The sequence below is a fragment of the Phocoena sinus genome, chromosome 20, assembly GCF_008692025.1.
Source record: "Phocoena sinus isolate mPhoSin1 chromosome 20, mPhoSin1.pri, whole genome shotgun sequence".
In the NCBI taxonomy this organism is placed as follows: Eukaryota; Metazoa; Chordata; class Mammalia; order Artiodactyla; family Phocoenidae; genus Phocoena; species Phocoena sinus.
Window position 1 is genome coordinate 30,223,187 of NC_045782.1, and position 26,661 is coordinate 30,249,847.

The 26,661-nt window shown below is 36.0% G+C and overlaps 1 protein-coding gene and 1 pseudogene across 3 annotated transcripts in view; one reads left to right on the top strand and one right to left on the bottom strand.

Moving 5' to 3' along the window:
• BRIP1 (BRCA1 interacting protein C-terminal helicase 1) overlaps positions 1 to 26,661 on the top strand; it is a 194,892-nt gene that overhangs the window by 79,021 nt on the left and 89,210 nt on the right. For all 3 annotated transcript variants that reach the window (XR_004347597.1, XM_032617135.1, XM_032617134.1), the window contains exons 11-14: positions 2,606 to 2,760; positions 5,207 to 5,372; positions 5,487 to 5,627; positions 11,922 to 12,083. Coding sequence is in view for 2 of the 3 variants with exons in the window: in XM_032617135.1 (XP_032473026.1) it covers positions 2,606 to 2,760; positions 5,207 to 5,372; positions 5,487 to 5,627; positions 11,922 to 12,083 (624 nt within the window). In the remaining variant the exon portion in view is untranslated. The remainder of the gene's footprint in view (positions 1 to 2,605; positions 2,761 to 5,206; positions 5,373 to 5,486; positions 5,628 to 11,921; positions 12,084 to 26,661) is intronic.
• On the bottom strand, positions 9,083 to 9,622 carry LOC116745974 (annotated as a pseudogene).

Genomic DNA, 26,661 nt, shown 5'->3' on the forward strand with positions numbered 1-26,661 from the left:
CACTGCTGTGTAATTTCAGAACATTTTTATCACCTCAGAAAGAAACCTTGTACCCATTAGCAATTAGTCACTCCCATTTCCTCCTACCCCAGATCCTGGAAACCACTAATCTACTTTCTGTTTCTGTGGATCTACCTATTCTGGACATTTTATGTTAATGGAAACACGATATGTGGTGTTTTGTTACTGCCTTTTTTCACTTTGCGTAATGTTCTCAAGGTTCATCTATGTTGTAGGTTCAATCTGTCAATACTTCATTCCTTTTTATTACCAAATAATATTACATTTTATGAATATACTGTATTTTCTTTACCCATTATCAGGTGTTTCTGCTTTTTGGCTGTTATAAACAATGCAGCTATGACCATTCATAGACAGATTTTTGTGTGGACATGTATTTTCAATTCTCTTGGGTATATACTTAAGACTAGAATTGCTGGTCCATATGGTAACTTTATGTTTAACATTTTGAGGAACTGCCAAACTTTTCCAAAGGGGCTGTAACATTTTACAATTCCATCTATAATGTATGAGGATTCTAATTTCTTCCACATCCTCACCAACACTTGTTATTATCTCTTTTTTATTATAATCTTCCCAGGGGGAATGAAGTGGTATCTTCATGTGATTTGATTTTCATTTCCCTAATGACTCATAATGCCAAGCATTTTTTCAACTGCTTATTGTCCATTTATATATCTTCTCTGGAGAAATCTATATTCAAATCCTTTGCCCATTTTGAAATTGTGTTGTCTTTTATTGACTGTAAGTTCTTTATGTATTCTGGATATGAACAATGTATTGGATATATGATTTGAAAATACTTTTTCTCATTCCATAGATGCTGTAGGATTTTTAGTTATTTTTAAAATTAGATTAAGGAAATTTCCTTTGATCTTAAGAAATTCATCATTGTGATTATTACATTTTTTACAAGTTAATTTTACCACAGTAACATATGAACATAATTTAAAAGTCAATTACTACTATCAAGAAAAGCATTCATTTGTGCCACTCCTCTGTCCCAATTTTCATTCTCGGTGGCTCTTTTAACTCATAGTGGCTTCCTCTGATGTTTAACCCCAATTTTCTAAATAACATGTGGATTCTGCTACTTTCGAGTTTTCAATTTTTGATATTCTCTATTGACTTCCTATTAAGTATGATGATGATTTAGCTCCTTTACACACACTTTTCTCTCTCTCTCTCTCACACACACACACACACACACACACACACACTCTCATACTCACCCTCTCTTTTCCTCTCTGTCCCTCCCTTTCTCCTTTTCCTCCCTCCTTCTTTCCCTTTCTTCACTCTCCATTTTCTCAGCATAATTATATTACTATTCAGTGTGCATATCATTATGTATATATATTATCATAGTTTATGATAGTCATCTCATGTAACTTACTTGATTAAATTTTTAATACAACTCTAGGTTTCTATGAAGTAATAATTACCTGTCTGTGTCTATGTGTGTGTTTCCCCATTTGCTTAGTTTTCTATTTGTCTATAAACCCAGCTGTCATTGTTTAGGTAACCTAGCCAGAAGTAGCCTTGGAGTTGTCTCATGATGTAGAATGTCATTCAGTCCTTTTGTTTTTACTACAGTGCCTTACCTTCAGGAGTTCAGCAGTTCTGTAGTTTTACAGAGTAAATTGCCAGTAGTCTGCCAGTGTTGGAGAGGAATAGTAGCCTTCCTGTAAGGTGTTTCTCAGGGAACTTGATTTTTTAAAAAGAACAATTTAATACTTGTTTTTCATTAATATCATTAATAATTTGTAGTGCCGAATGTTTTTCCAAGTTCATGTTGTTTTTTTTTGTTCTTTGTTTCTTTTTGAAAAATATATTTGTATCCTTTAAAGTTTTGTTCAGTAGAGACTAATTTTACTTTTTTAAATGTCTGTTATTTCACAATATATCTGAATATTGAAATTTATCTGTCTTATTTGTCTTAACTATTTTCCCATTTTATTTTCATTGAACACATATTTTATTGTCAAACATCAGAGTTGTCACCATTACCTTTTATTGCTTCAATATTCAGGGTTTTCTCTTTCACAATCTGGGAAAACATACTTTTCTGTTTTATTATTTTGTCTTAATGTCCACACTTCTTTCTGTATTTAAGCTTACGAGCCATGTAAAAACTAATGAGCCAGTTAGCATACATTTTGTATCTAGCATTTATTCTTTCTTTGAGTTGTTCTTTTACTTCTGCTTGTCACATAGTCATATTGTTCTCAGCATCAGAGTACTCCCTGGAAATAATTCAGGCATTTAAGTGGCATATCAAATCTTTTTAAAAACTATTTGGTACATTTTTATTTAGTTCATTGCTTTTGAAAGGCACTGAATAAAACCCTAATTGCCTGAAGAAGTAATGAACCTCCTAAATGTGTAACTTCTTATTTAAATAAGTCTGAAGAGAATTTGAGAATATATGGGAATTCAAAATATATTGTTAGCATTTGTGTATTAATGTTTGACTAAAATTTCAATGTATATTTCATTTGGGTTTTATTACAGTTTTAAGAATTTTGTTTTCCCCCTTTCCCTCCCCCCCCCACCCTGGTACACTTAATATGGTAATTCCTTATAGGGACATTTTTCTGCTATCCTTCAAAAAGAAGAAAAGGTCTCATCAGTTCATGGTAAAGAGGAGGCAAGAGAAGTACCTATTATTAGTGCTTCAACTCAAATAATGCTCAAAGGACTTTTTATGGTGCTTGACTATCTTTTTAGGCAAAATAGCAGGTAAGTGAAGATAATCTGGTCTGTATTCCTCCTCTTAAAAATATTAGCCTTATTGGGTGCTACCATGTGTTTAATACCTACTAATTTTATATGAGTACTTGGGATAGTGATAAACAAGTGGTATAAATATTGCTCTTACTTACTGGCACAGACTCAGTCAATTGATGTTAGTTTTTATTAATGAAAATGAGTATTAAAACCAGTTAATAAATACAATTAATTAATTCAGCATTAAAGTCCTCTAAGACTAAATTTAAGTTTTCTTTTAAGTATAATCTAGATGTTTCTTCCAGTGTCAGAAAGTCTCTCTTATTGTGTAAATCCTCTATTTAATGAAATGTGGGAAATGAAAAGCAGTCAACTCCCCACACACTACTCCTTAAGTTATAGTACTACCTGGTTCCAGTATTTTTTTAAGTGTTTTTTTATGGTAAAATATACACAATATAAAATTTACCTTTTTTTTTTGCGGTACGTGGGCCTTTCACTGTTGTGGCCTCTCCCGTTGCGGAGCACAGGCTCCGGACACGCAGGCTCAGCGGCCATGGCTCATGGGCCCAGCCGCTCCTCAGCGTGTGGGATCTTCCTGGACCGGGGCACGAACCTGTGTCTCCTGCATCGGCAGGCGGACTCTCAACCACTGCGCCACCAGGGAAGCCCAAATTTACCATTTTTAAGTGTACATTTTAATAGCATTAAGTATGTTCACATTGTTGTACAACTACCACCACTGTCAATTTCTAGAAATTTTTCATCATCCCAAACAGGAACTCTATACCCATGGAACAGTATCTTCCATTTCCCTCTCACCACAGCCTTTGGTAACCTCTATCCTACTTTCATGTCTATGGATTTGCCCTTTCTAGGTGTCTCATATAAGTGGAATCATACAATCTAATGTTTTCAAGGTTAATCCATGTAACATATGTCATTCCTTTTTATGGCTGAATAATATTCCATGTGTATATATACCACATTTTGTTTACCCATTCTTACATTGATGGACATTTGTATTGTTTCTAGCTTTTGCGTATTGTGAATCATGCTGCAGTGAACACTGATGTACTAGTATCTGTTTGAGTGCCTGCTTTCAGTTTTTCTGGGTACATACCTAGCAGTAGAATTGCAGGATTATATGGTAATTCTGTATTTAACTTTTTGAGGAGCCAGTGTGCTATTTGTCATAGCAGCTGCACATTCTAGATTCACATAGTTATGCACAAGAGTTCCCAATTTCTCTACATCCTTGCCAATACTTGTTATTATTTGTTTTTTGGATCATAGCCATCCTAATGGGTATAAAGTGGTATCTCCTTATGGTTTTTTTTTTAACATCTTTATTGAGGTATAATTGCTTTACAATGGTGTGTTAGTTTCTGCTTTATCTCCTTATGGTTTTGATTTACACTTCCCTAATGACTAGAGATGTTGAGCATCTTTTCATGTGCTCATTGTCCATTTCTATATCTTCATTGGAGAAGTGTCTACTCAAGTCCTTTGTCCATTTTTAAATGGGGTTTTTGTTGTTGAGTTGTAGGAGTTATTCTGCGTATTAATCCTTTATCAGATATTTGCTTTACAAATATTTTCTCCCATTCTGTGGGTTCTCTTTTCACTCTCTTGATAGTATTCTTCGATGCACAAGTTTTGAAATTTTGATGCAGTCCAATTTATCGAGTTTTTTCTTTTATTGCTTGTGCTTTTGGGATCCATTGAACATAGCCAAATATGATGTCATGAAGATTTTCCCCAATGTTTTCTTCTAAGAGTTTTATAGTTTTTAGCTCCCAGTATTTTTATAAAATTCCCTCCACATTGTGCAGGGTTCCTGACTTGAACTTTGAATTCTGAGCTCTCTATGGGTAAAATTAACAGGCAGTATTACTGTGAGGACATGGTAGAGAATACCAAATTTTATTCTGTTTAAGCTTAGGTGCTTATAGCCTCTTATTGAGAGAAATTATAAGCTGGATGGGATCACGGAGATCATCTGGTTTAGTACTTTCATTAAAAATAGATGAAGACTGAGATCCACATTTTAAAGGAACTTAAAAATTAGTTTCCTAAAATTTCAGTAAAAATTGTCTTTCTATTTTCTTATGCAATAAAAAAGTTTAACCCACTTTTTAGTTTCTTTAACAATAATACTGTTAACTATTTTATAACTAATGATGTAACATAGAATGCAAAGAGCTCTGAACTAGGAGTTAGGAGGCTTGCATTTTAATTCTGGCTCTGCCATGATTTATGTAATGTTTGAACATAGGGATGGGAAGTGATAAAGGGTGATATTTAAGTGATATCTAACCTCTGTAAGGGGGGACTGACTCTAAGGTTTAATGCCTTATTTCTATCAGGATTACTGAATTTTAGTGGTGTGGGTTGTTGGTGGGGGACAGTGTTATCTAAAAATTTCCCATTTAATTACCATTTTATTTTTATTTAGATTTGCAGATGATTATAAAGTCGCTATTCAACAGACTTACTCTTGGATAAATCAGACTGATACTTCAGATAAAAATGGGTTCTTGGTTCTACCAAAAAATAAGAAACGTTTACGACAGAAAGCAGCAGTTCATGTGCTGAATTTTTGGTGCTTAAATCCAGCTGTGGTAAGCTTATCATGCTGTAAATGAGAATACTGTCTTCTTGCTCAATACCAACAATTAAATAAATGTGCTTGACTGTTTTAAAGATGATTTTATGTATCTAATGTTTCCTTTTAGGCCTTTTCAGATATTAATGGCAAGGTTTGGACGATTGTTTTGACATCTGGGACATTATCACCAATGAAATCCTTTTCATCAGAACTTGGTGTTACATTTACTATCCAACTGGAGGCTAATCATGTCATTAATAACTCACAGGTTAGGTTTTTGTTGTTGTTGTTGTTTTTTTGAAGGCTCTTGGTCTTTTTACCTCAGTATAATTTATAAACAAATTAAAAGGTAACTGAAGTACTGGCAAACAAATCCTGATAGGAAAGTCAACATTTCAGTTTTAGAATAAAGGAAAATTTGTCAGCTACTTGGTAGTGTCAACAAAAGGAAATACCAATAAATAGCATTCCTTCAACCCAGTGAGTAAAAATAAACACTTTCAAGGCAAAGACCGTATTGCAATTTCCTTATTTAAATAAGTTTTAAGTTTTTTAATGAAAATGAAAAAGAAAACAAAAATTCAACTCTTTTTTTTTTACTGTAGTTCCTAATAGTTTAATTATTTGTGTTTTTCTTTTCCATTAGACTATGGTATATCCTTATTCTAATTTTTACATCCTCATCTTTCCACTGCACCTAGATTAATACCTGGTATTAGTTAGCAAGTGTTCAGCATGTTTGAATATCTGAAATGAATTAAAAGTATTCTTATGAGTCCTGTGACTTAAGATTTTAATTTTATTATTTATTTATTTATTCATTTGTTTTTATTTTTGGCTGTGTTGGGTCGTCGTTGCTGTCTGTGGGCTTCTCTAGTTGTGGTGAGTGGGGGCTTCTCCGTTGAGGTGCACAGGCTTCTCATTGTCGTGGCTTCTCTTGTTGTGGAACATGGGCTCTAGGCGCGCAGGCTTCAGTAGTTGTGGCTGTGGGCTCTAGAGCACAGGCTCAGTAGTTGTGGTGCACGGGCTTAGTTGCTCTGAGGCATGTGGGATCTTCCCGGGCCGGGGCTTGAACGTGTGTGCCTTGCATTGGCAGGCAGATTCTTAACCACTGCGCCACGAGGGAAGCCCAGATTTTAATTTTTTATAACAATACCATGTAAATGTTAATTTTCCTAAGAATGTTTGAATTGTCATTTGTCAGTCTGCCTTCTATTTCTTTTTAGGAAGTAATTTAAAGTGGTTAGCTACATGCTTAATACCACCTGTGGGCCTAATATAATTCTAGTTCTTTATAAAGAGCTATAGTTTTCAACCAAGAAGTATTTTTGGAAATTACTGGCATTTAGTAGGTGAGAGCCTTATGCTAAACTCCTATATAACCAAGGATTGTGCTTTCCAAAATCCAGAATGCTCCTGTATAGAAACATTGCTATAAGCAGTAGCAAAGGAAAAATATATGTTGCACGTTTTCAAGATATTTCCTTAGAGGTTCAAATAAATACGGGAAGTTATTAGTAAATTCAGCATATATTTTTTCAAAAGAATGTTATTATAGGTTCTGTGTTCTCAATCTAGTGCACAAAAGCCCATTTAACCTGTAATGTCACTAAATAATAATTAACAATAATAATAATGCTAGTTCAGCTGGATCCTGTTACATTTCCCCAACTTTTAAAAAGTTTTTTATTTTAATTGTGGTAAAAAACACATGCCATAAAATTTGCCATCTTAACCATTTTTAAGTGTATAGTTCAGTTTTGTTAAGTATATTCACACTGTTGTATATAACCAATCTCTAGAGCTTTTTCATATAGCAACACTGAAATTCTATTCTTAAACAACAATTCTCCATTCCCCCCTCCTCTCAGCCCCTGGTAACCACCATTCCACTTTTTGTTTTTATGAATTTGACTATTCTAAATACCTCATGTAAGTGGAGTCACAAGGTTTTTGTGATTAGTTTATTTCGCTTAGCCTGGTGTCTTCAAGGTTCATCCTTGTAACATGAATCAGAATTTCCTTCCTTTTTAAGGCTTAGTAATATTCCAGTTTGTGTGTGTGTGTGTGTGTGTGTGTGTGTGTGTATCACATTTTGTTTGGTCATTCATTCCTTGATCACCCCAAATTTTTACTTAAAAACTTATAACTTGAAAAATGGAAAAAATAGTATTAATATAGTGAATATCTTTATACCCTTAACCTAGATTCATCAGTTTTTAACATTTTGCATCTGTATATATATGAGACAAAGGAAGAGAGGAGTAATATTGCAAAATGTTGATGATTACATTAATTTTGGTTATGGTATTAGAAAGTAATTTGTAGACATAGTGACACCTTGCCCTTAATTAGTTTAGCATGTTTCTCCTAAGAACAAGTACATAATCTTGCATAACCACAGTATCATGATCATATCCAAGCAATTTAATATTGATACAATAGAATCTATATTTTTCCAGATATTCCCAATGTGTCTTTTTTTATTTTTTGATGATAAATGCATTTCACCATTTATTTAATGTTTAAGCTCTCACACTAGATTTTTACAAGCTGGTGAACACTGACAAATTATTTCTCCCACAGAACTATAACCACATGTTCCGGGACAGTATAAATATATGGTTGAGCTAACGTTAGTACTCATCACCATTTTATCTATTACATAATAAAACAAATTGTCAAGTATCCACATATTAAGTTACACAGCTCAAAAGACATAAAACATTAAATGTCTGCTCAATTCATTAGCAGAAACCCACTTTTTTTTTTGGCAAGAGAGGTTGGGAATCACACTTCAAACAAAAATAAGTTGGTAAACAACTTCAGATAAGTTTGAAAAAAAATTAAAAGAATTTCAGAAGTTTTATGATTAAGAATTATTTTAGCTACAATAACAAAGTATTTCTACCTTTTAAAAACATTTATAAATTAAAATACATATTCTACATGTTCTTCACAAGACAAAGGCAACATTTTACTAAAAATACTTAATATCCCCCTCCCATTCTTTTTTCAGGCCCTCCCTGTAAGTTACACCCCAAAGTGCAAACATTAAAATTAACTGTAAGGCTTTTTTGTCTGGAGACATTAAAGACATGTGCTTCCGTACAATGTAGATTTTCTATAACAGCACAAAATGAGTTTTATAGAAAGACATTAAATAATCACTGTAAGACTTGGTTAATTAAAGAAAAAGGAGCAAATCTCACATATACTGGTATGAATGTAGAAGATGTAAACATATCATGAGCAAATAACCTCATAGGCCCTACTTTCTATGTTGGAAATGCTGGAAGGAATAAACCACATAAAGTCCAGGGTTTTCATAGTTCCTGGGATTTTAGTTCTATATCATACTAAAAATATACAAGAACTGTGCTGGGTATTTTGGCACCTAGTCTTTCTAAATTTCTTATATATTGATAAGATTCTGTCATGGAAACAGATTTAAAGACATGACTCAGTACTGCATGATTTCAGGAAAGGTAATTTGGTACAAATGATAAGCACATTTTAAATGCTGAACAGAAAGAATCCTTTGCTAAGTGGCTAAGTAGGTTGATCATAACCCAAACATAGAGGTTGCAATTCTGCCAGGCTTGCGGCCTGGTAAAACTGCTTTTCAACACTCCTATGGAAGTTTCATCAGACTTTACCAAGCCAACGTGCTGGCTAACATGTACAACAGATTCTGTCTGTCTAGGTTCCACTTCTAAGCAATGGCATCAGGCAACCCAGTTTTACTGAATGCAACAGTTGTTTCTATGACCATTGGAGTCTTTGAAGCGCAGCCACATTTTAGGACGATACTTCTCCAAATACAAAAGTTGCTTGCTGTTAAAAGCACCATGCCGCTTTTGTCTTATGTACTGTACTGCATCTTCATATTTCATTCCACCTTCAATTAATGCTAGGACGACAAGCAATGGACCTCTCCCAAGGCCTGCAACACAATGAAAGGCAGTACAACAACCAGGGTCTTCATGAAACTTAATTTTCACAAGACTTAACCAGTCATCAACCATCTGGTTACATGGTGGTACACCATCATCAAAAGGCCAATCGAGAACATGGATGCCTTCTTTCTCTACAAGAGTAGTGTCATAAGTTGCTTCACATACTCTTACTATTGTGGTAACCATACTTCTTAAGTTCCTCTATAAATTTGTTTAAGGTTGCATTAGTTGGATTGTGTGTAATGAGAAATCTCACTTTCTTGTAAGTGACTTCCACAGGAGCTGGGCGGTTCATTTGAGCCATGTTAATTTAGTTAAAAAACACTCAATAGGATTATGAAAGAATTTTAAAAATTGAATACAGAAATGATGCAAATAAACTGAGTCTACTTCAATATACTCCACTTGAAATTCTCAGTGCTTTCGAGTATGAAGTTGGGAGTAATGGGAAATGAAATGAACCTCCTGACAAGAAGCAGCAATTCTTCAATCCAGTAATACTGAGGCAATAGAAAAGGAGTGCACTGAGGTTTACCCCATGCAGGTCAGAACTCTTGTAAAAAATGCTCTGTGGATTTCAATTCAACACTTCTGTGTCCAGGTTAGCTACTCTTATGGGGGCTTCTTGGTGGAGTAGTAATGAATTTCTACAGTTCACTTGTCTGCATAGAGGTTGTGCTGTGCCTGGCAGTAGTCTCCACTGCCATTCAGAAACTCCATAAATGTGTGACCAAGAACACCACAGAACTGCCTCTCTCTAGCCTGTTCTCTTGGCGTAGGTTTGGTTATCCCAAGAAAGGTACACTCTTGTAGCTTCACTCTCAGGGCACCGAATGCTCCCAATGTGTCTTTTATACCTGTTTATTTTTCTTATTCTTGATTCAGGATCCAGTCAAGTATTATATATTGCATTTGATTTTCAAGTCTCTTTAGTTTTTTTTTTTTTTTCTTATTTTAAACTGAAGTATAGTTGATTTACAGTATTAGTTTCAGGTGTACAACATAGTGATTCAAAGTTTTTATAGATTATAAAAACTCCATTTAAAGTTTATACTCCATTTAAAGTTATAAAATATTGGCTATTATCCCTATGCGGTACAATATATCCTTGTAGCTTATTTATTTTATACATAGTAGTTTGTACCTCTTAATTCGCTACCCCTATCTTGCCCTTCCCCCCACTAGTAACCACTAGTTTGTTCTATTTGGGAATCTTTTCTGTTTTGTTATATTCATTTGTGTTGTAATTTTTAGATTCCACATGTAAGTGATAACATACAGTATTTGTCTTTCTCTGTCTGACTTATTTCACTTAGCCTAATACCCTCCAGGTCCATCCATGTTGTTGCAAATGGCAAGATTTCGTTCTTTTTTATGGCTGAGTACTCTTCGTGTGTGTGTGTGTGTGTGTGTGTGTGTGTGTGTGTGTGTGTATATACCACGTCTTCTTTATCTGTTCATCTGTGATGGACATTTAGGTTGCTTCCATATCTTTAACTATTGGAAATAACACTACTATGAATATTGGGGTACATGTATTAGTGTTTTTGTTTTCTTCAGATATACTCCCAGAATTGGAATTGCTGGATCATATGGTAGTTCTATTTTTAGTTTTTTGAGGAACCTCCATACAGTTTTCCATAGTGGCTGCACCAGTTCATGCCTCTTTAGTACTTAAAATAGTTTCCTTGCCCTTTTTTTCTGTCTTTCATGACATTTTTAAAGAATTCAAGTCACCAGTTGTCCTTAGGAATATTTTATAATCTGGAATTTTCTGATTGTTTTCTCATGATAAGATTCAAGTTAAAGTGTTTGGTAAGAATACTATATAAGTGATATTGTTGCTTCCCATTGTATCATATCAAGAAACACATACTATCAGTTTGTCTTATTACTAGTTGATCATTTGGTTTAAAGTTGATTAAACTGGTATCCATCAGATGTCATCTTGCAAAATGTACCTCAATCTTGTATATCATTTCCAAATATAAGACTATTACATTTTTCAACAATCTGAAGTGTTTATATTGTCTTTAGAATACTAATAAAATTTGTACTTTCTCTAGTCAAATTAACTATACTAAGGCTAGACCTATGTGAATGTAGAGGAATTGCACATAACTGTAAAATTTGGTGGGTCTGATTTTCTGACTATAGATCTTTGAGCATCAGGGAATTTGTGAAACAGTAGTTCCTGTCATAATTGAATCTTAGAGACTTAACTATAGCAGATTGTACCAGCCCTCATCTCTTATTTTGGATTCATTTCTGATTTATTCATTTCATTTGTTCCTATCATCTAACAAAATGTTGTTACCTGCTTAATTTTGTAAAGCTGTTGAGGAAATACATAAATATAACCTGTTTTTCTTTCATCCTAAGAGAATTCAGTGGTCTACCTAAAGTAAAACTTTCATAAATTAAATCTATATATAATTAATTAAAGGTAATAGGAAAAAACCCCAACAATTTAAAAGTAGATTTTCTCTAAACTCACTGCTTGATCTTTTTTTGACATACACGTAATTAAGGCTCCCAAATTAAATGCTATTTTGCCTGCCTCATTTAAGCATAACTCTAATACTGACATATTTATATTCTAGGTTTGGGTTGGCACCATTGGGTCAGGCCCCAAGGGTCGCAGTCTCTGTGCTACCTACCAGCACACGGAAACATTTGAGTTCCAGGATGAAGTGGGAGCACTTGTGTTATCTGTGTGCCAGACTGTGAGCCAAGGAATTTTGTGTTTCCTGCCATCTTATAAGGTAAAGGAATATTTATTTTTTCTTTTGCCTTTAAAAGATCATGTGGCATAACCACCACAAGCAACAGGGGAATTACAGTTTCCTAAACTTCATATATTATTTTACTTGTTTACTAAGATGCTGCCTGATTGTTCTACCACAGATTTTTATTCTTAGAGGCAGGTTGATATTTTCATGGTTAAAGGAAAAAGCATTATTTTCACTTTGATAAATTACACTATTTGAATGTTTAAGTAATCTGAATAAGACTTTCTTTGTTGCCCATCTTTTTTTTTGGAGTATAATTGCTTTACAATGTTGTGTTAGTTTCTGCTGTACAATGAAGAGAATCAGCTATATGTATACATATATCCCCTCCCTCTTTGACCTCCCTCCCACCCACTTCCCCCCATCCCACCCATCTAGGTCATCACAGAGCATGGAGTTGAGCTCCCTGTGCTATACCGGAGGTTCTCACTAGCTATCTATTAGGTTGGCCCAACCCAATATTTTACACCTGGTAGTGTATTTATGTCAAACCTAGTCTCCCAATTCATCCCACCCTCGCTTTCCCTCCCTGTGTCCACATGTCCATTCTCTACGTCTACGTCTCTATTCCTGCCCTCGAACTAGGTTCATCTGTACCATTTTCCTAGATTCCACATACATGCATTAATACATGATATTTGTTTTTCTCTTTCTGACTTACTTCACTCTGTATGACAAACTCTAGGTCCATACACATCTCTACAAATGACCCAGTTTCATTCCTTTTTATGGCTGAGTAATATTCCATTATATATATGTACCACATCTTCTTTATCCATTCATTTTTCAATGGAAATTTAAGTTGTTTCCATGTCCTGGCTATTGTAAATAGTGCTGCAGTGAACATTGGGGTACATGTGACTTTTTGAATTATGGTTTTCTCAGAGTATATGCCCAGCTGTGGGATTGCTGGGTCATATGGTACTTCTATTTTTAGTTTTTTTTTTTTTTTTTTTGCTGTACGCAGGCCTCTCACCGTTGTGGCCTCTCCCGTTGCGGAGCACAGGCTCCGGACGCGCAGGCTCCGCGGCCATGGCTCACGGGCCCAGCTGCTCCGCGGCATGTGGGATCTTCCCGGACCGGGGCACGAACCCGTGTCCCCTGCATCGGCAGGCGGACTCTCAACCACTGCGCCACCAGGGAAGCCCTATTTTTAGTTTTTAAAGGAACCTTCATACTGTTCTCCATAGTGGCTGTATCAGTTACATTCCCACCAACAGTGCAAGAGGGTTCCCTTTTCTCCACACTGTCTCCAGCATTTACTGTTTGTAGATTTTTTTTTTTTTTTTGTAGATTTTTTGATGATGGCCATTCTGACCTGTGTGAGGTGATACCTCACTGTAGTTTTGAATTGCATTTCTCTACTAATTAGTGATGTTGAGCATCTTTTCATGTGCCTCTTGGCCATCTGTATGTCTTCTTTGGAGAAATGTCTATTTAGGTCGTCCTTCCATTTTTTTTTTTTTTTTTTTTTGTGGTATGGAGGCCTCTCACTGTTGTGGCCTCTCCCGTTGCGGAGCACAGGCTCCGGACGCGCAGGCTCAGCGGCCATGGCTCACGGGCCCAGCCGCTCCGCGGCAGGTGGGATCTTCCCGGACTGGGGCACAAACCTGTGTCCCCTGCATCGGCAGGCGGACTCTCAACCACTGCGCCACCAGGGAAGCCCGTCGTCCTTCCATTTTTTGATTGGGTTGTTTGTCTTTTGATATTGAGCTGCATGAGCTATTTGTATATTTTGGAGATTAATCCTTTGTCCGTTGCTTCGTTTGCAAATATTTTCTCCCATTCTGAGGGTTGTCTTTCCGTCTTGTTTATGGTTTCCTTTGCTGTGCAAAAGCTTTGAAGTTTAATTAAGTCCCATTTTCTTACTTTTGTTTTTATTTTCATTACTCTGGGAGGTGGATTTAAAAAGATCTTGCTATGATTTATGTCATAGAGTGTTCTTCCTACGTTTTCCCCTAAGAATTTTGTAGTGACCGGTCTTACATTTAGGTCTTTAATCCATTTTGAGTTTATTTTTGTGTATGGTGCTAGGCAGTGTTCTAATTTCATTCTTTTACCTGTAGCTGTCCTGTTTTCCCAGCACCACTTATTGAAGAGGCTGTCTTTTCTGCGTTGTATGTCCTTGCCTCCTTTGTCATAGATTAGGTTACCATAGGTGCTTGCTTTTATCTCTGAGCTTTCTATCCTGTACCATTGATCTATATTTCTGTTTCTATGCCAATACCGTACTGTATTGATTACTGTAGCTTTGTAGTATAGTCTGAAGACAGGAAGCCTAATTCCTCCATCTCCGTTTTTCTCTCTCAAGATTGCTTTGGCTATTCGGGATCTTTTGTGTTTCCATACAAATTGTAAAATCTTTTGTTCTAATTCTGTAAAAAATGCTTTGGGTCATATAGTCATTTGCACAGTATTGATTCTTCCAATTCAAGAACATGGTATACCTCTCCATCTGTTTGTGTCATCTTTGATTTCTTTCATCAGTGTTTTATAGTTTTCTGAGTACAGGTCTTTTGCCTCCTTAGGTAGGTTTATTCCTAGGTATTTTATTCTTTTTGTTGCAACCGTAAATAGGATTGTTTCCTTAATTTCTCTTTCTGATCTTTCGTTGTTAGTCTATAGGAATACAAAAGATTTCTGTGCATTAACTTGGTATCCCTCAACTTTACTAAATTCATTGATTAGCTCTAGTAGTTTTCTGGTGGTATCTTTAGGGTTTTCTATGTATAGTATCATATCATCTGCAAACAGTGACAGTTTTACTTCTTTTCCAATCTGGATTCCTTTTATTTCCTTTTCTTCTCTGATTGCCATGGCTAGGACTTCCAAAACTATGTTGAATAATAGTGGTGAGAGTAGACATCTTTGTCTTGTTCCTGATGTTAGAGGAAATGCTTTCAATTTTTCACCATTGAGAATGATGTTTACTGAGTTTGTTGTATATGGCCTTTATTATGTTGAGGTAGGTTCCCTCTTAGCCCACTTTCTGGAGAGTTTTTATCATAAATGGGTGTTGAATTTTCTCAAAAGCTTTTTCTGCATCTATTGAGATGATCATATGGTTTTTATTCTTTAATTTGTTACTATGGTGTATCACGTCGATTGATCTGCATATATTGAAAATCCTTACATCCCTGGGATAAATCCCACTTGATCATGGTATATGATCCTTTTAATGTGTTGTTGGATTCGGTTTGCTAGTGTTTTGTTGAGGATTTTTGCGTCTATGTTCATCAGTGATATTGGTCTGTAATTTTCTTTTTTTGTGATATTTTTGTCTGGTTTTGGTATCAGGGTGATGGTGGCCTCGTAGAACGAGTTTGAGAGTATTCCTCCCGCTGAAATTTTTTAGAAGAGTTTGAGAAGGATGGGTGTTAGGTCTTCTCTAAATGTTTGATAGAATTCACCTGTGAAGCCATCTGGTCCTGGACTTTTGTTTGTTGGAAGATTTTTAATTACAGTTTCAATTTCATTATTTGTGATTTGTCTGTTTATATTTTCTAATTCTTCCTGGTGCAGTCTTGGAAAGTTGTAACTTTCCAAGAATTTGTCCATTTCTTCCAGGTTGTCCATTTTATTGTCATATAGTTGCTTGTAATAGTCTCTTATAATCCTTTGTATTTCTGCAGTGTCAATTGTAATTTCTCCTTTTTCATTTCTGATTGTATTGATTTGAGTCCTCTCCCTTTTTTCTTGATGAGTCTTGCTAAAGGTTTATCAGTTTTGTTTAATTTCTCAAAGAGCCGACTTTTAGTTTTATGTAATTCCTCTTTGATTTCTTCAGTGATCTCTTGGTTATTTAGCAGTGCACTGTTTAGTCTCCATGTATTTATGGGTTTTTTTTTTTCCTGTGGTTGATTTCTAATCTCATAGCATCGTGGTCAGAAAAGATGCTTGATACAATTTCAGTTTCCTTAAATTTTCCAAGGCTTGATCTGTGACCCAACATGTGATCTATCCTAGAGAATGTTCCGTGTGGTCTTGAGAAGAAAGTGTATTCTGCCACTTTCAGGTCGAATGTCCTATCAATATCAATTAAGTCTATCTGGTCTGTTGTGTCATTTAAAGCTTGTGTTTCCTTATTTATTTTCTGTCTGGATGATCTATCCATTGGTTTAAGTGGGGTGTTAAAGTCCCCTACTATTACTGTGTTACTGTCAATTTCCCCTTTTATGGCTGTTAGCATTTGCCTTATGTATTGAGGTGCTCCTGTGTTGGGCGCATAAATATTTATAATTGTTATACCTTCTTCTTGGTTTGATCCCTTAATCATTATGTAGTGCCCTTCCTTATCTTTTGTAAGTCTTTATTTTAAAGTCTATTTTATCTAATATAAGTATGGCTACTGCAGCTTTCTTTTAATTTACAGTTGCATGGAATATCTTTTTCCATCCCGTCACATTCAGTCGGTATGTATCCCTAGGTCTGAAGTGGGTCTCTTGTAAGACAGCATATATATGAGTCTTGTTTCTGTATCCATTCAGCCAGTTTGTGTCTTTTGGTTGGACATTTAATCCATTTACATTCAAGGTAGTTATCGATATGTATGTTCCTATTACCATTTTCTTAATTGTTTTGGGTTTCTTTCTGTGGGTCTTTTCTTTCTCTTGTGTTTCCCACCTAGAGAAGTCCCTTTAGCATTTGCTGTAAAGCTGGTTTGGGGGTGCTGAATTCTCTCAGCTTTTGTTTGTTTGTGAAGGTTTTGATTTCTCCACTGAATCTGAATGAGATCCTTGCTGGGTAGAGTAATCTTGGTTGTAGGCGTTTCCCTTTCATCACTTTAAATATGTCCTGCCAGTCCCTTCTGGCCTGCAGAGTTTCTGCTGAAAAATCAGCTGATAACCTTATGGGGATTCCCTTGTATGTTATTTGTTGCTTTTTCCTTACTGCTTTTAATATTTTTTCTTTGAATTTAATTTTTGTTAGTTTGATTATTATGTTTCTTGGTGTGTTTCTACTTGGGTTTATCCTGTATGGGACTCTCTGTGCTTCCTGGACTTGGGTGGCTATTTTCTTTCCCATGTTAGGGAAGTTTTTGACCATAATCTCTTCAAATATTTTCTTGGACCCTTTGTCTTTCTCCTCTTCTTCTGGGACCCCTAGGATTTGAATGTTGGTGTGTTTAATGTTGTCCTAGAGGTCTCTGAGACCATCCTCATTTCTTTTCATTCTTTTTTCTTTTTTCTGCTCGACAGTTATTTCCACTGTTCCGTCTTCCAGCTCACTTATTCGTTCTTCAGCCTCAGTTATTCTGCTATTGATTCCTTCTAGGGTATTTTTCATTTCAGTTATTGTGTTGTTCATCATTGTTTGTTCTTTAGTTCTTCTCGGACCTTGTTAAACATTTCTTGTATTTTCTCGATCCATGCCTCCATTCTATTTCCAAGATACTGGATCATTTTTACTATCATTACTCTGAATTCTTTTTCAGGTAGGTTGCCTATTTCCTCTTAATTTATTTGGTCTTGTAGGTTTTTATCTTGCTCCTTCATCTATTAACATATTTTTTTGTCATCTCATTTTTCTTGATGGGTGGGGCTGTGTTCCTGTCTTACTGGTTGGTCTGAGTCATCCAGCCCTGGAGTTTGCAGTTCGGTAGAGCTGGGTCTTGGAGCTGAGATGAGGACCTCTGGGAGACCTCACTCTGATTAATATTCCCTGGGGTCTGAGGTTCCCTGTTAGTCCAGCTGTTTGGACTCGAAGCTCCCATCACAGGAGCTCAGGCCTGACTCCCGGCCTGGAACCAAGATTCTGCAAGTTGCACAGCACAGAAAAAAAAAAAAAAAAAAAAAAGCTGAACAATAAGAAAGAATAAAAAATAAAATAAAATTGGAAAAGTTAAAAATGTACTAGAAAACATTAAGATATAAATGAAACAACAATAACTGGCCAAAACAGAACCGCAACAGGAAAAATAACAGGGGTGGCCAGAAAATGCTTTGGCTGTTGGGAAGTGGAGTTTAGGCGGGAGGTGGGGCCTAGGCTCAGGACCAGTGTGGCTAGAAAAGGTCCTGGGGGTTGGTGGTGGGACTCGGACTCAGCACAGCTGGAGGGGGCCTCAGAGGGTGGAGGTTCAGGCCCAGGATCCCAGCAGGCTCCCTGGGGTCCGAGTGGGTAGGGGGAAATGCTGGCCCCATTCCCTTCCAGTCCTCTGATCTCTCAAAGGTCTCTCACCATCCCCGCTGATCTCCTCACTGTGAGTGGGCCCTTCCTAGCGTGGGAACCCTTCCCCTGCCCCAGCCACCCCTCAGGGGCACCGGTCTGGTCTCGCCTGTGCTTCACCCCCCTCCCTCCCCCCTATGTCGTACCTGGTTGCGTGGGGGTTCCTCCCATCCCCTTAGGTTTCTGAGGTCCCCCACCAGTGCCTGGTAGGTGCCCTAGTTATGAGGAGATGTGAACTCTGCATCCTCCTACTCTGCCATCTTGACTCCGCCTCCTGTTGGCCGTATTTTTACTTCATGTATTTGAGTAGAAAAAATTTTTTTTTCTTGTTTTTAGAGTCGCTGTGAGTTTTAATAATATTTTCTTATGTTAAATTGAGTTATATCTTGTATTTTAGTCCTAATACTCAAAGCATTAAAAGCACATATAATTCCTGAGAGTAATATCATACTTTATGAAAATCTAAGCTAAATTTCAATGTAGAGAAGTGGCATTCCCTTTTCTTTTTTTATAGGAAGTTATTATATATGTAAGGACGTTAGCATAAGTAATATATTTGAATGGGAATATTGATACTTTTGGTTCTTCTTCTGTCTACATACTGCTATGGTCTGATGTTTCTCCCCAGATTTCATATGTTAAAATCCTAACCCCCAAAGATGATGACATTAGGAAGTGGGGCCTTTGGGAGATGCTTATGTCATGAGGATAGAGTCCTCATGAATGGGATTAATGACTTACAAAAGAGGCTCCGGAGAGATTCCTTGTCCTTTCCACCATGTGAGGACACAGTGAGAAGGTGCCCACTGTGAACCAGGAAGAGGGCCCTCACCAAACATGACCATGCCGGTGCCTTGATCTTGTACTTTCCAGAACTATAAATGATAAATTTCTGTTGTTTATAAGCTACCCAGTTCCTGGCACTTTGTTGTAGCAGCTGGAATGGGACTAAGATGCATAGTTTGTTCGCCAAATATGCAGTAAATTAGTTCTCCTGTAGATAAATTGAAGGAATTACTTTCAGAAGAAATTTATTCATATAGGTTTTTTTTAATAAGAATGTCTAAAAATGGACATATACATATTCAAAATTCTTAATACAAAGCAATATTTATTCCAGAGTGTAAACACCTACACCAAAAGTTATGTTAAGGAAAACTAATAATTAAGCCTGGAATTAAAGAAAAGCAAGCACATTAAGCACATTCAGCACATTAAGAAAACATTTTAAATTAACACCACAATGTAAATCAACTATATTTCAATAAAATAAAATTTAAGAGAAAGAAAACCTTTTTATATTTTTATAGTTTCCAATCACAATCACAAAAAGTGAGCCAGGAATTGCCCAGTTGAGTAAATGAACAATTTCATTTTCTGTTAGGCTTCAACAAAGTTTTTAATTACTAATTCAATCTTCTCACTAGCTTTAAAATTCTTCAGATTGTCTATTTCTCCATGATTTGGTTTTTGTAGATCATGTTTCTAGGAATTCATCCATTTTGTCTAGGTTATCCAGTTTCTTTCCTTCTGCTAGTTTTAGGTTGTTTGCTCTTCTTTTTCTAGTTTCTTAAGGTGTAATATTAGGTTATTGATTTAAAATGTTTTTCAAGTGTGCGATTACAGATATAAATTCCCCTCTTGGCACTTCTTTCTTTGCATCCTATAAATTTTGGTATGTTTTGTTTTCATTTTCATATTTGTCAAGGTATTTTCTGATTTCTCTTGTGATTTCTTCCTTGACCTATTGGTTGCTTAAAAAGTGTGCTTGATTTCCTTACATTTGAATTTTCTAGTTTTCTTTGTGTTATTTATTACTTGTTTTATTCCATTGTGATCAGAAAAGGCATTTTGTATGATTACAGTCTTTTATTAAGACTTGATTTGTGGACTAGCATGTGGTCTCTCCTGGAAAGTGTTCCGTGTGCATTTGGGGAAAATGTGTATTCTCCTGTTGTTTGGTGGCATTCTATATATGTCTGTTAGGTCCAGTTGCTTTACAGTGTTGTTCAAGTTCTCTATTTCCTTATTTATCTCTGTCCAGTTTATATGCATTATTAGAAATGGGGTATTGAAATCTCCAACTGTTATTGTAGAATTATCAGTTTCTCCCTTAAACTCTGTCATTGTGTGCTTCATATGTCTTGGGTACTCTAGTTTTGGTTTTGTTTACAATTGTTATATGTTCTTCTGAATTGACCATTTTATCAATATGTAGTATCCTTTGTCCATTGTAACAATTTTTGGTGTATTTGTCTCATATTAATAATGGCATCCTACCTTTCTTTTGGTAATCATTTGCATGGAATCCCTTTTTCCATCCTTTTACTCTTGACCTTCACATCTTTAGATCTAAAGTGAATCTCTGTCTCTTTTTTAAATTGAACTATAATTGATTTACAGTATTGCATTAGTTTCAGGTATACAACACAGTGACTTGGGTTATTACAAGATGTTAGGTATAATTCCCAGTGCTAAACAGTAAATCCTTGTTGCTTATCTATTTTATATATAGTAGTTTGAACCTGTTAATAAAGTGAATCTCTTGTAGTCAACATATAGTTGGACCATATATATTTTTAATCCATTCTGCCAATGTCTGCTTTTTGATTGGAGAATTTAATTCACTTATTTTTAAAGTAATAAATGTAAGAAAAGACTTCAGCCATTTTATTATTTGTTTTCTGTATGTTTTACAACTATTATGTACCTCACATTTCCTCCATCATTACCTTTTTTGTTTGGTTGATTTTTTTGTAGTCACACATTTTGATTCTTTTCTCATATTCTTTCGTGTATATTTCATAGGGGTTTTTTTTTGTGGCTAACATGGGGATTGCCTATAACATCCTAAAGTTATAACAGTCTGATTTTTTAAAAATTTATGTTATTGAAGTATAGTTGATTTACAGTGTTGTGTTAATTTCTGCTGTATAGCAAAGTGATTCAGTTGTGTGTGTGTGTGTATGTATATTTTTTCATATTCTTTTTCATTATGGTTTATCACAGTGCTATGCAGTAGGACCTTGTTTATCCATTCGGTATATAATAGTTTGCATCTGCTCATCCCAAACTCCTGATCCATCCCTCCCCCCACCACACTTGGCAACCACAAGTCTGTTCTCTATGTCTGTGAGTCTGTTTCTGTTTCGTAGATAAGTTCATTTGTGTCATATTTTAGATTTCACATATAAGTGATATCCTATGGTATTTGTCTTTCTCATTCTGATTTACTTCACTTAGTATGATAATCTCTAGGTCCATCCATGTTGCTGCAAATGGCATTATTTCATTCTTTTTTATGGCCGAGTAGTATTCCATCGTATATATGTACCACATCTTTATCCATTCATCTGTCAATGGACATTTAGGTTGTTTCTGTGTCTTGGCTATTGAGAATAGTTCTGCTATGAACATAGGGGTGCAGGTATCTTTTTGAATTATAGTTTTGTCTGGATATATGCCCAGGAGCAGGATTGCTGGATCAAATGGCAACTCCAGTTTTAGTTCTCTGAGGAACCTCTGTACTGTTTTCCATTGTTTTAGTTCTCTGAGGAACCTCTGTACTGTTTTCCATTGTGGCTGCACCAACTTACATTCTCACCAACAGTGTAGGAGGGTTCCCTTTTCTCCACACCCTCTTCAGCATTTGTTATTTGTAGCTTTTTTAATAATGGCCATCCTGACTGGTGTGAGGTGGTACCTCATTGTAGTTTGTTTTTTTTTGTGGTATGTGGGCCTCTCACTGTTGCGGCCTCTCTTGTTGCGGAGCACAGGCTCCGGACGCGCAGGCTCAGTGGCTATGGCTCACGGGCCTAGCTGCTCCGCGACATGTGGGATCTTCCCAGACCAGGGCACGAACCCTTGTCCCCTGCATTGGCAGGTGGACTCTCAACCACTGCGCCATCAGGGAAGCCCCTCATTGTAGTTTTGATTTGCATTTCTCTAATAATTAGTGATGCTGAGCATCTTTTCATGTTCCTATAGCAGTCTGATTTGAATTGATACCAACTTAACTTCATTTGTGTACAAATACTCCACTTGTAGATAGCTCCACCTCCCCCGTTATGTTACTGATGTTACAAATTATTTCTTTATACATGTGTTCCTGATAACTCAGGATTATAATAATTTTTATGCATTTGCCTTTTAAATCCTGTAAAAATTAAAAATAGAGTCATAAACCAAAATTACAGTAATAGTGGCTTTGTATTTGCCCATATATTTACCTTTACCTTTATTATACCATTATATGGTCTTAAGTTGCTGTCTTGAATCCTTTCATTTCATAATGAAGGACTCCCTTTAGCATTTCTTGTAGGGAAAGTCTAGTGTAATGAACTCTCTCAGCTTTTGTTTATCTGGATATGTCATAATTTCTTTCTCATATTTGAAGGACAGTTTTGTCAGATGTAGAATTCTCAGTTGATAGTTTTTTCTTCAGCACTTTAAATATGTCATCCCACTGCTTCCTGGCCTCCAAGGTTTCTGATGAGAAGCGAGCTTATGATCTTATTGAGGATCCTTGTATGTGATGAGTTGTTTCTCTCTTGCTTGCTTTTATAGCTTTTAATGCTTATTAGAAAAAAGAGAGAAATATCTTAAAATTATAATCTAAGTTTGCACATTATCTATAAAAATAGAGGAAAATAAACACAAAGAGAGAAGGAAATAAGTAAGAAAAAAACAATAAAATAGAAAACTGATAAATAATAGAAACAAATAAATGAAACTAAGAGCTATAGTCATTATTAAGTATAAAATGAAAAACTTAACCAGACCGGGCTTCCCTGGTGGTGCAGTGGTTGAGAGTCCGCCTGCCAATGCAGCGGACACGGGTTCGTGCCCCGGTCCGGGAGGATCCCACATGCCGCGGAGCGGCTAGGCCCGTGAGCCATGGCCACTGAGCCTGCACGTCCGGAGTCTGTGCTCCGCAATGGGAGAAGCCACAACAGTGAGAGGCCCGCATACTGCAAAAAAAAAAAAAAAAAAAAAACCTTAACCAGACCAATTAAGAATAAATAAATAAATAGAATAAATGTTACCAATATTAGGAATTAAGAGGGAACATGGTTACAGATTCTGTTGAGTTAAAAAGATAATAGAGAAATAATTTCAAAAACTTTATGCCAGGGATGAAGTGAGAGAGTGGCATGGACATAAAAACACTATCAAATGTAAAATAGATAGCTAGTGGGAAGCAACCACATAGCACAGGGAGATCAGCTCAGTACTTTGTGACCATCTAGAGGGGTGGGATAGGGAGACTGGGAGGGAGATGCCAGAGGGAGGAGATATGGGGATATACTTATATGTATGGCTGATTCACTGTTGTAAAGCAGAAACTAACACACCATTGTAAAGCAATTATACTCCAATAAAGATGTTTAAAAAAAAAAAACTTTACACCAGTTAAACACCTTACATGAAATAGACAAATTCCTTGAAAGACATGGATTATGAAAATTGACTCAACAAGAACCAGGTAATTCAAATAAAATAGCTGTTGAAAAAATTAAAGTAGTAATTCAAATTTTTCAACAAGGAAAAGTGTAGGCTTAGATGTCTTCATTGCTGAATTCTATCAAGGATACACACATTTGGGGGACTTCCCTGGTGGTGCAGTGGATAAGACTCCACGCTCCCAATGCAAGGGGCCCAGGTTCAATCCCTGGTTAGGGAAACTAGATTCCTACATGTATGCCGCAACTAAGAGTTCACATGCCACAACAAAGGACCCCACAAGGCTGCAGCTAAGGAGCCCACCTGCCACAACTAAGGAGCCCACCTGCACAACTAAGACCCGGTGCAACCAAATAAATAAATACTAAAAAAAAAAATACACAAACTCAAAAAACAGAGGAAGAAGGAGCACTTCCCAACTCATCAGGCAAGCATAACTCTGATATCAGAGCCAAACAAGGACATTACAAAAAACAAAATTGTAGACCAACACAGTCCTAAAAGTCTTTAACAAAAAATGGTAAATTTTAATCCATTAATATAAAAAGGATCATACAGGGCTTCCCTGTGGCGCAGTGGTTGAGAGTCCGCCTGCCGATGCAGGGGACTCGGGTTCGTGCCCCGGTCCCGGGAAGGTCCCCGCATGCCGCGGAGCGGCTGGGCCCGTGAGCCATGGCGGCTGAGCCTGTGCGTCCGGAGCCTGTGCTCCGCAACGGGAGAGGCCACGGCAGTGAGAGGCCCGCGTACCGCAAAAAAGAAAAAAAAAAAAAAAAAAAAAAAAAAAAGGATCATACATAGTGGACTAAGTGGGATTCATTCTGGGAAGCCAATAATTGTTCAGTCTTTAAAAATCAAGCATTATAATTTACCAGAACAGGATAAATTAGAAAAAATACATGTTTATCTAAATTTTTCAGGTAAAGCATTTTACAAATTCATTGCCAATTTATGATGTAAACTTTTAGTAAACAAAGAACAACCTGATAAAGGGGAATCTATGAAAAACTTACAGCTAACATCCTGCTTAATGTTTTAAGAGTGAATGCTTTTTTGCCTAAATAGGCACAGATATCCATTCTCACTGCTTGCATTCAACATTGTATTCAGTGCAGTAAGGCAAGAAAAGGAAATAAAAGATATAAGGATTTGAAAGGAGGTAAAATTGTTTTTGGTCAGACTTTGTGATTGTGTACTTAGAAAATCCTAACAAATCTACCAAAAAGCTATTAGAATTAATAACTAAATGTAGCAACCTCTCAGTCTAGAGCAGGTCAATATACATAAACAGATTGTATGTCTATACTAGTAATGAACTATTGGAAAATAAAATTTAAAACAATACCACTTAAAAACACTTAAAAAGCATGAAATTATGTGCATGACATGTATGACCGGAACACTAAAAAGTATAAAACATTGCTGAGAGAAATTAAAGCCTATATAAAAAATCTATGTAAATATGGAGACATACCATGTTAATGAGTTGGAAGTCTCAGTATTGCTAAGGTGTCTGTTTTCCTGAAATTTATCTATACACTCAAGCCAATCTTAGTATAAAAATAGAAATTTCACTAGCCTTTTTCTTTAGAAATTGATACGATTCTATAATGCACACAAAAATGCAATTTGATTTTTTTAACTTAGAAAAATAAATAAACAGAAAGCTAGAAGTTGTAAAATACTTGGTTTCAAGATTTACTGTAAAGCTACAAAATTCAAGACAGTTGGGTATGGGTATAAGAATAGACAATACAGTTGACCCTTGAACAATGTGGGGGTTGGAGCACCAACTTTCTGAGCAGTCAGAAATTTGCTATCACTTTACAATTGGCCCTTCGTGTCTGTGGTCCTGTATCCTCAGATTCAACCAACCACTGATTGTGTAGTACTGTAGTATGTATTTACTGGAAAAAAAATCTGCATATTTAAGTATGAAGCAGTTCAAGCCCATGTTGTTCATGTGTATATCAGTGGAACAAAACAGAGTCCAGAAATAGATCCACATGTATATATGTATGGTCAACTGACTTTTGACAAAGATGTCAGGGTAATTTAATGGAGAAATGGCAGTCTTTTCAAGAAAACAGAACACTTGTATATCCATTTGAGATAAAATGAATACTGATACCTTATAACCTTTTATAACCTTATAAAAATTAACTCAAAAGTGATCACATACCTAAACATAAAAGCTAAAACATAACTAAAATCACCTCTTCAAAGAGCTTATCTCCAAATATAGTCACATTCTGAGGTACGGGGGGTTAGGGCTTTAACATATGAATTTTGGGGAAGAACAACTCAGCCCGTAACAGGGCACAAAAGAACTTTTGGGGGAAACGTAAATGTTCCATATTTTGATTATGGTAGGAGTTTCTTGGGGACATGCATTTGTCAGAACTCATTGAGCTGTTTGCTTAAAATGGTTGTATTTTGTTATGTGTAAATTATACCTCAATAAAATTGCTTTTTTAAACAGCAAAACATCAACTCAAATAAAACAGAAGAAATAAAAATTCTCATTGCAAATCTGATTAAAATTTAATTAAGATAGGGACTTCCCTGACGGTCCAGTGGTTCAGACTCCACACTTCCACTGTAGGGGGCAAAGGTTCAATCCTTCGTTGGGGAGCTAAGATCCCACGTGCTACACCATGCACCCAAAAATTTTAAAAATAAATAAATAAAAAAATATGTTTATCTGGAAAGGATAATATAGGATTTTCCCACACAGGAGTATGGTGTGTGACTATACTACAAATTGTTTTTGTATCCTTCAGTAAAATTAGGTAGTTAAACCAACAATGAAACAATGACCTTACCACTTTGCCTTTAACAGAAGTACATAAATAGATACATTCTGCTTTTCATTAGGTTAGCTGGTATTCTACTATAAATAAATAGCTGAAAAATTAACTTTTTG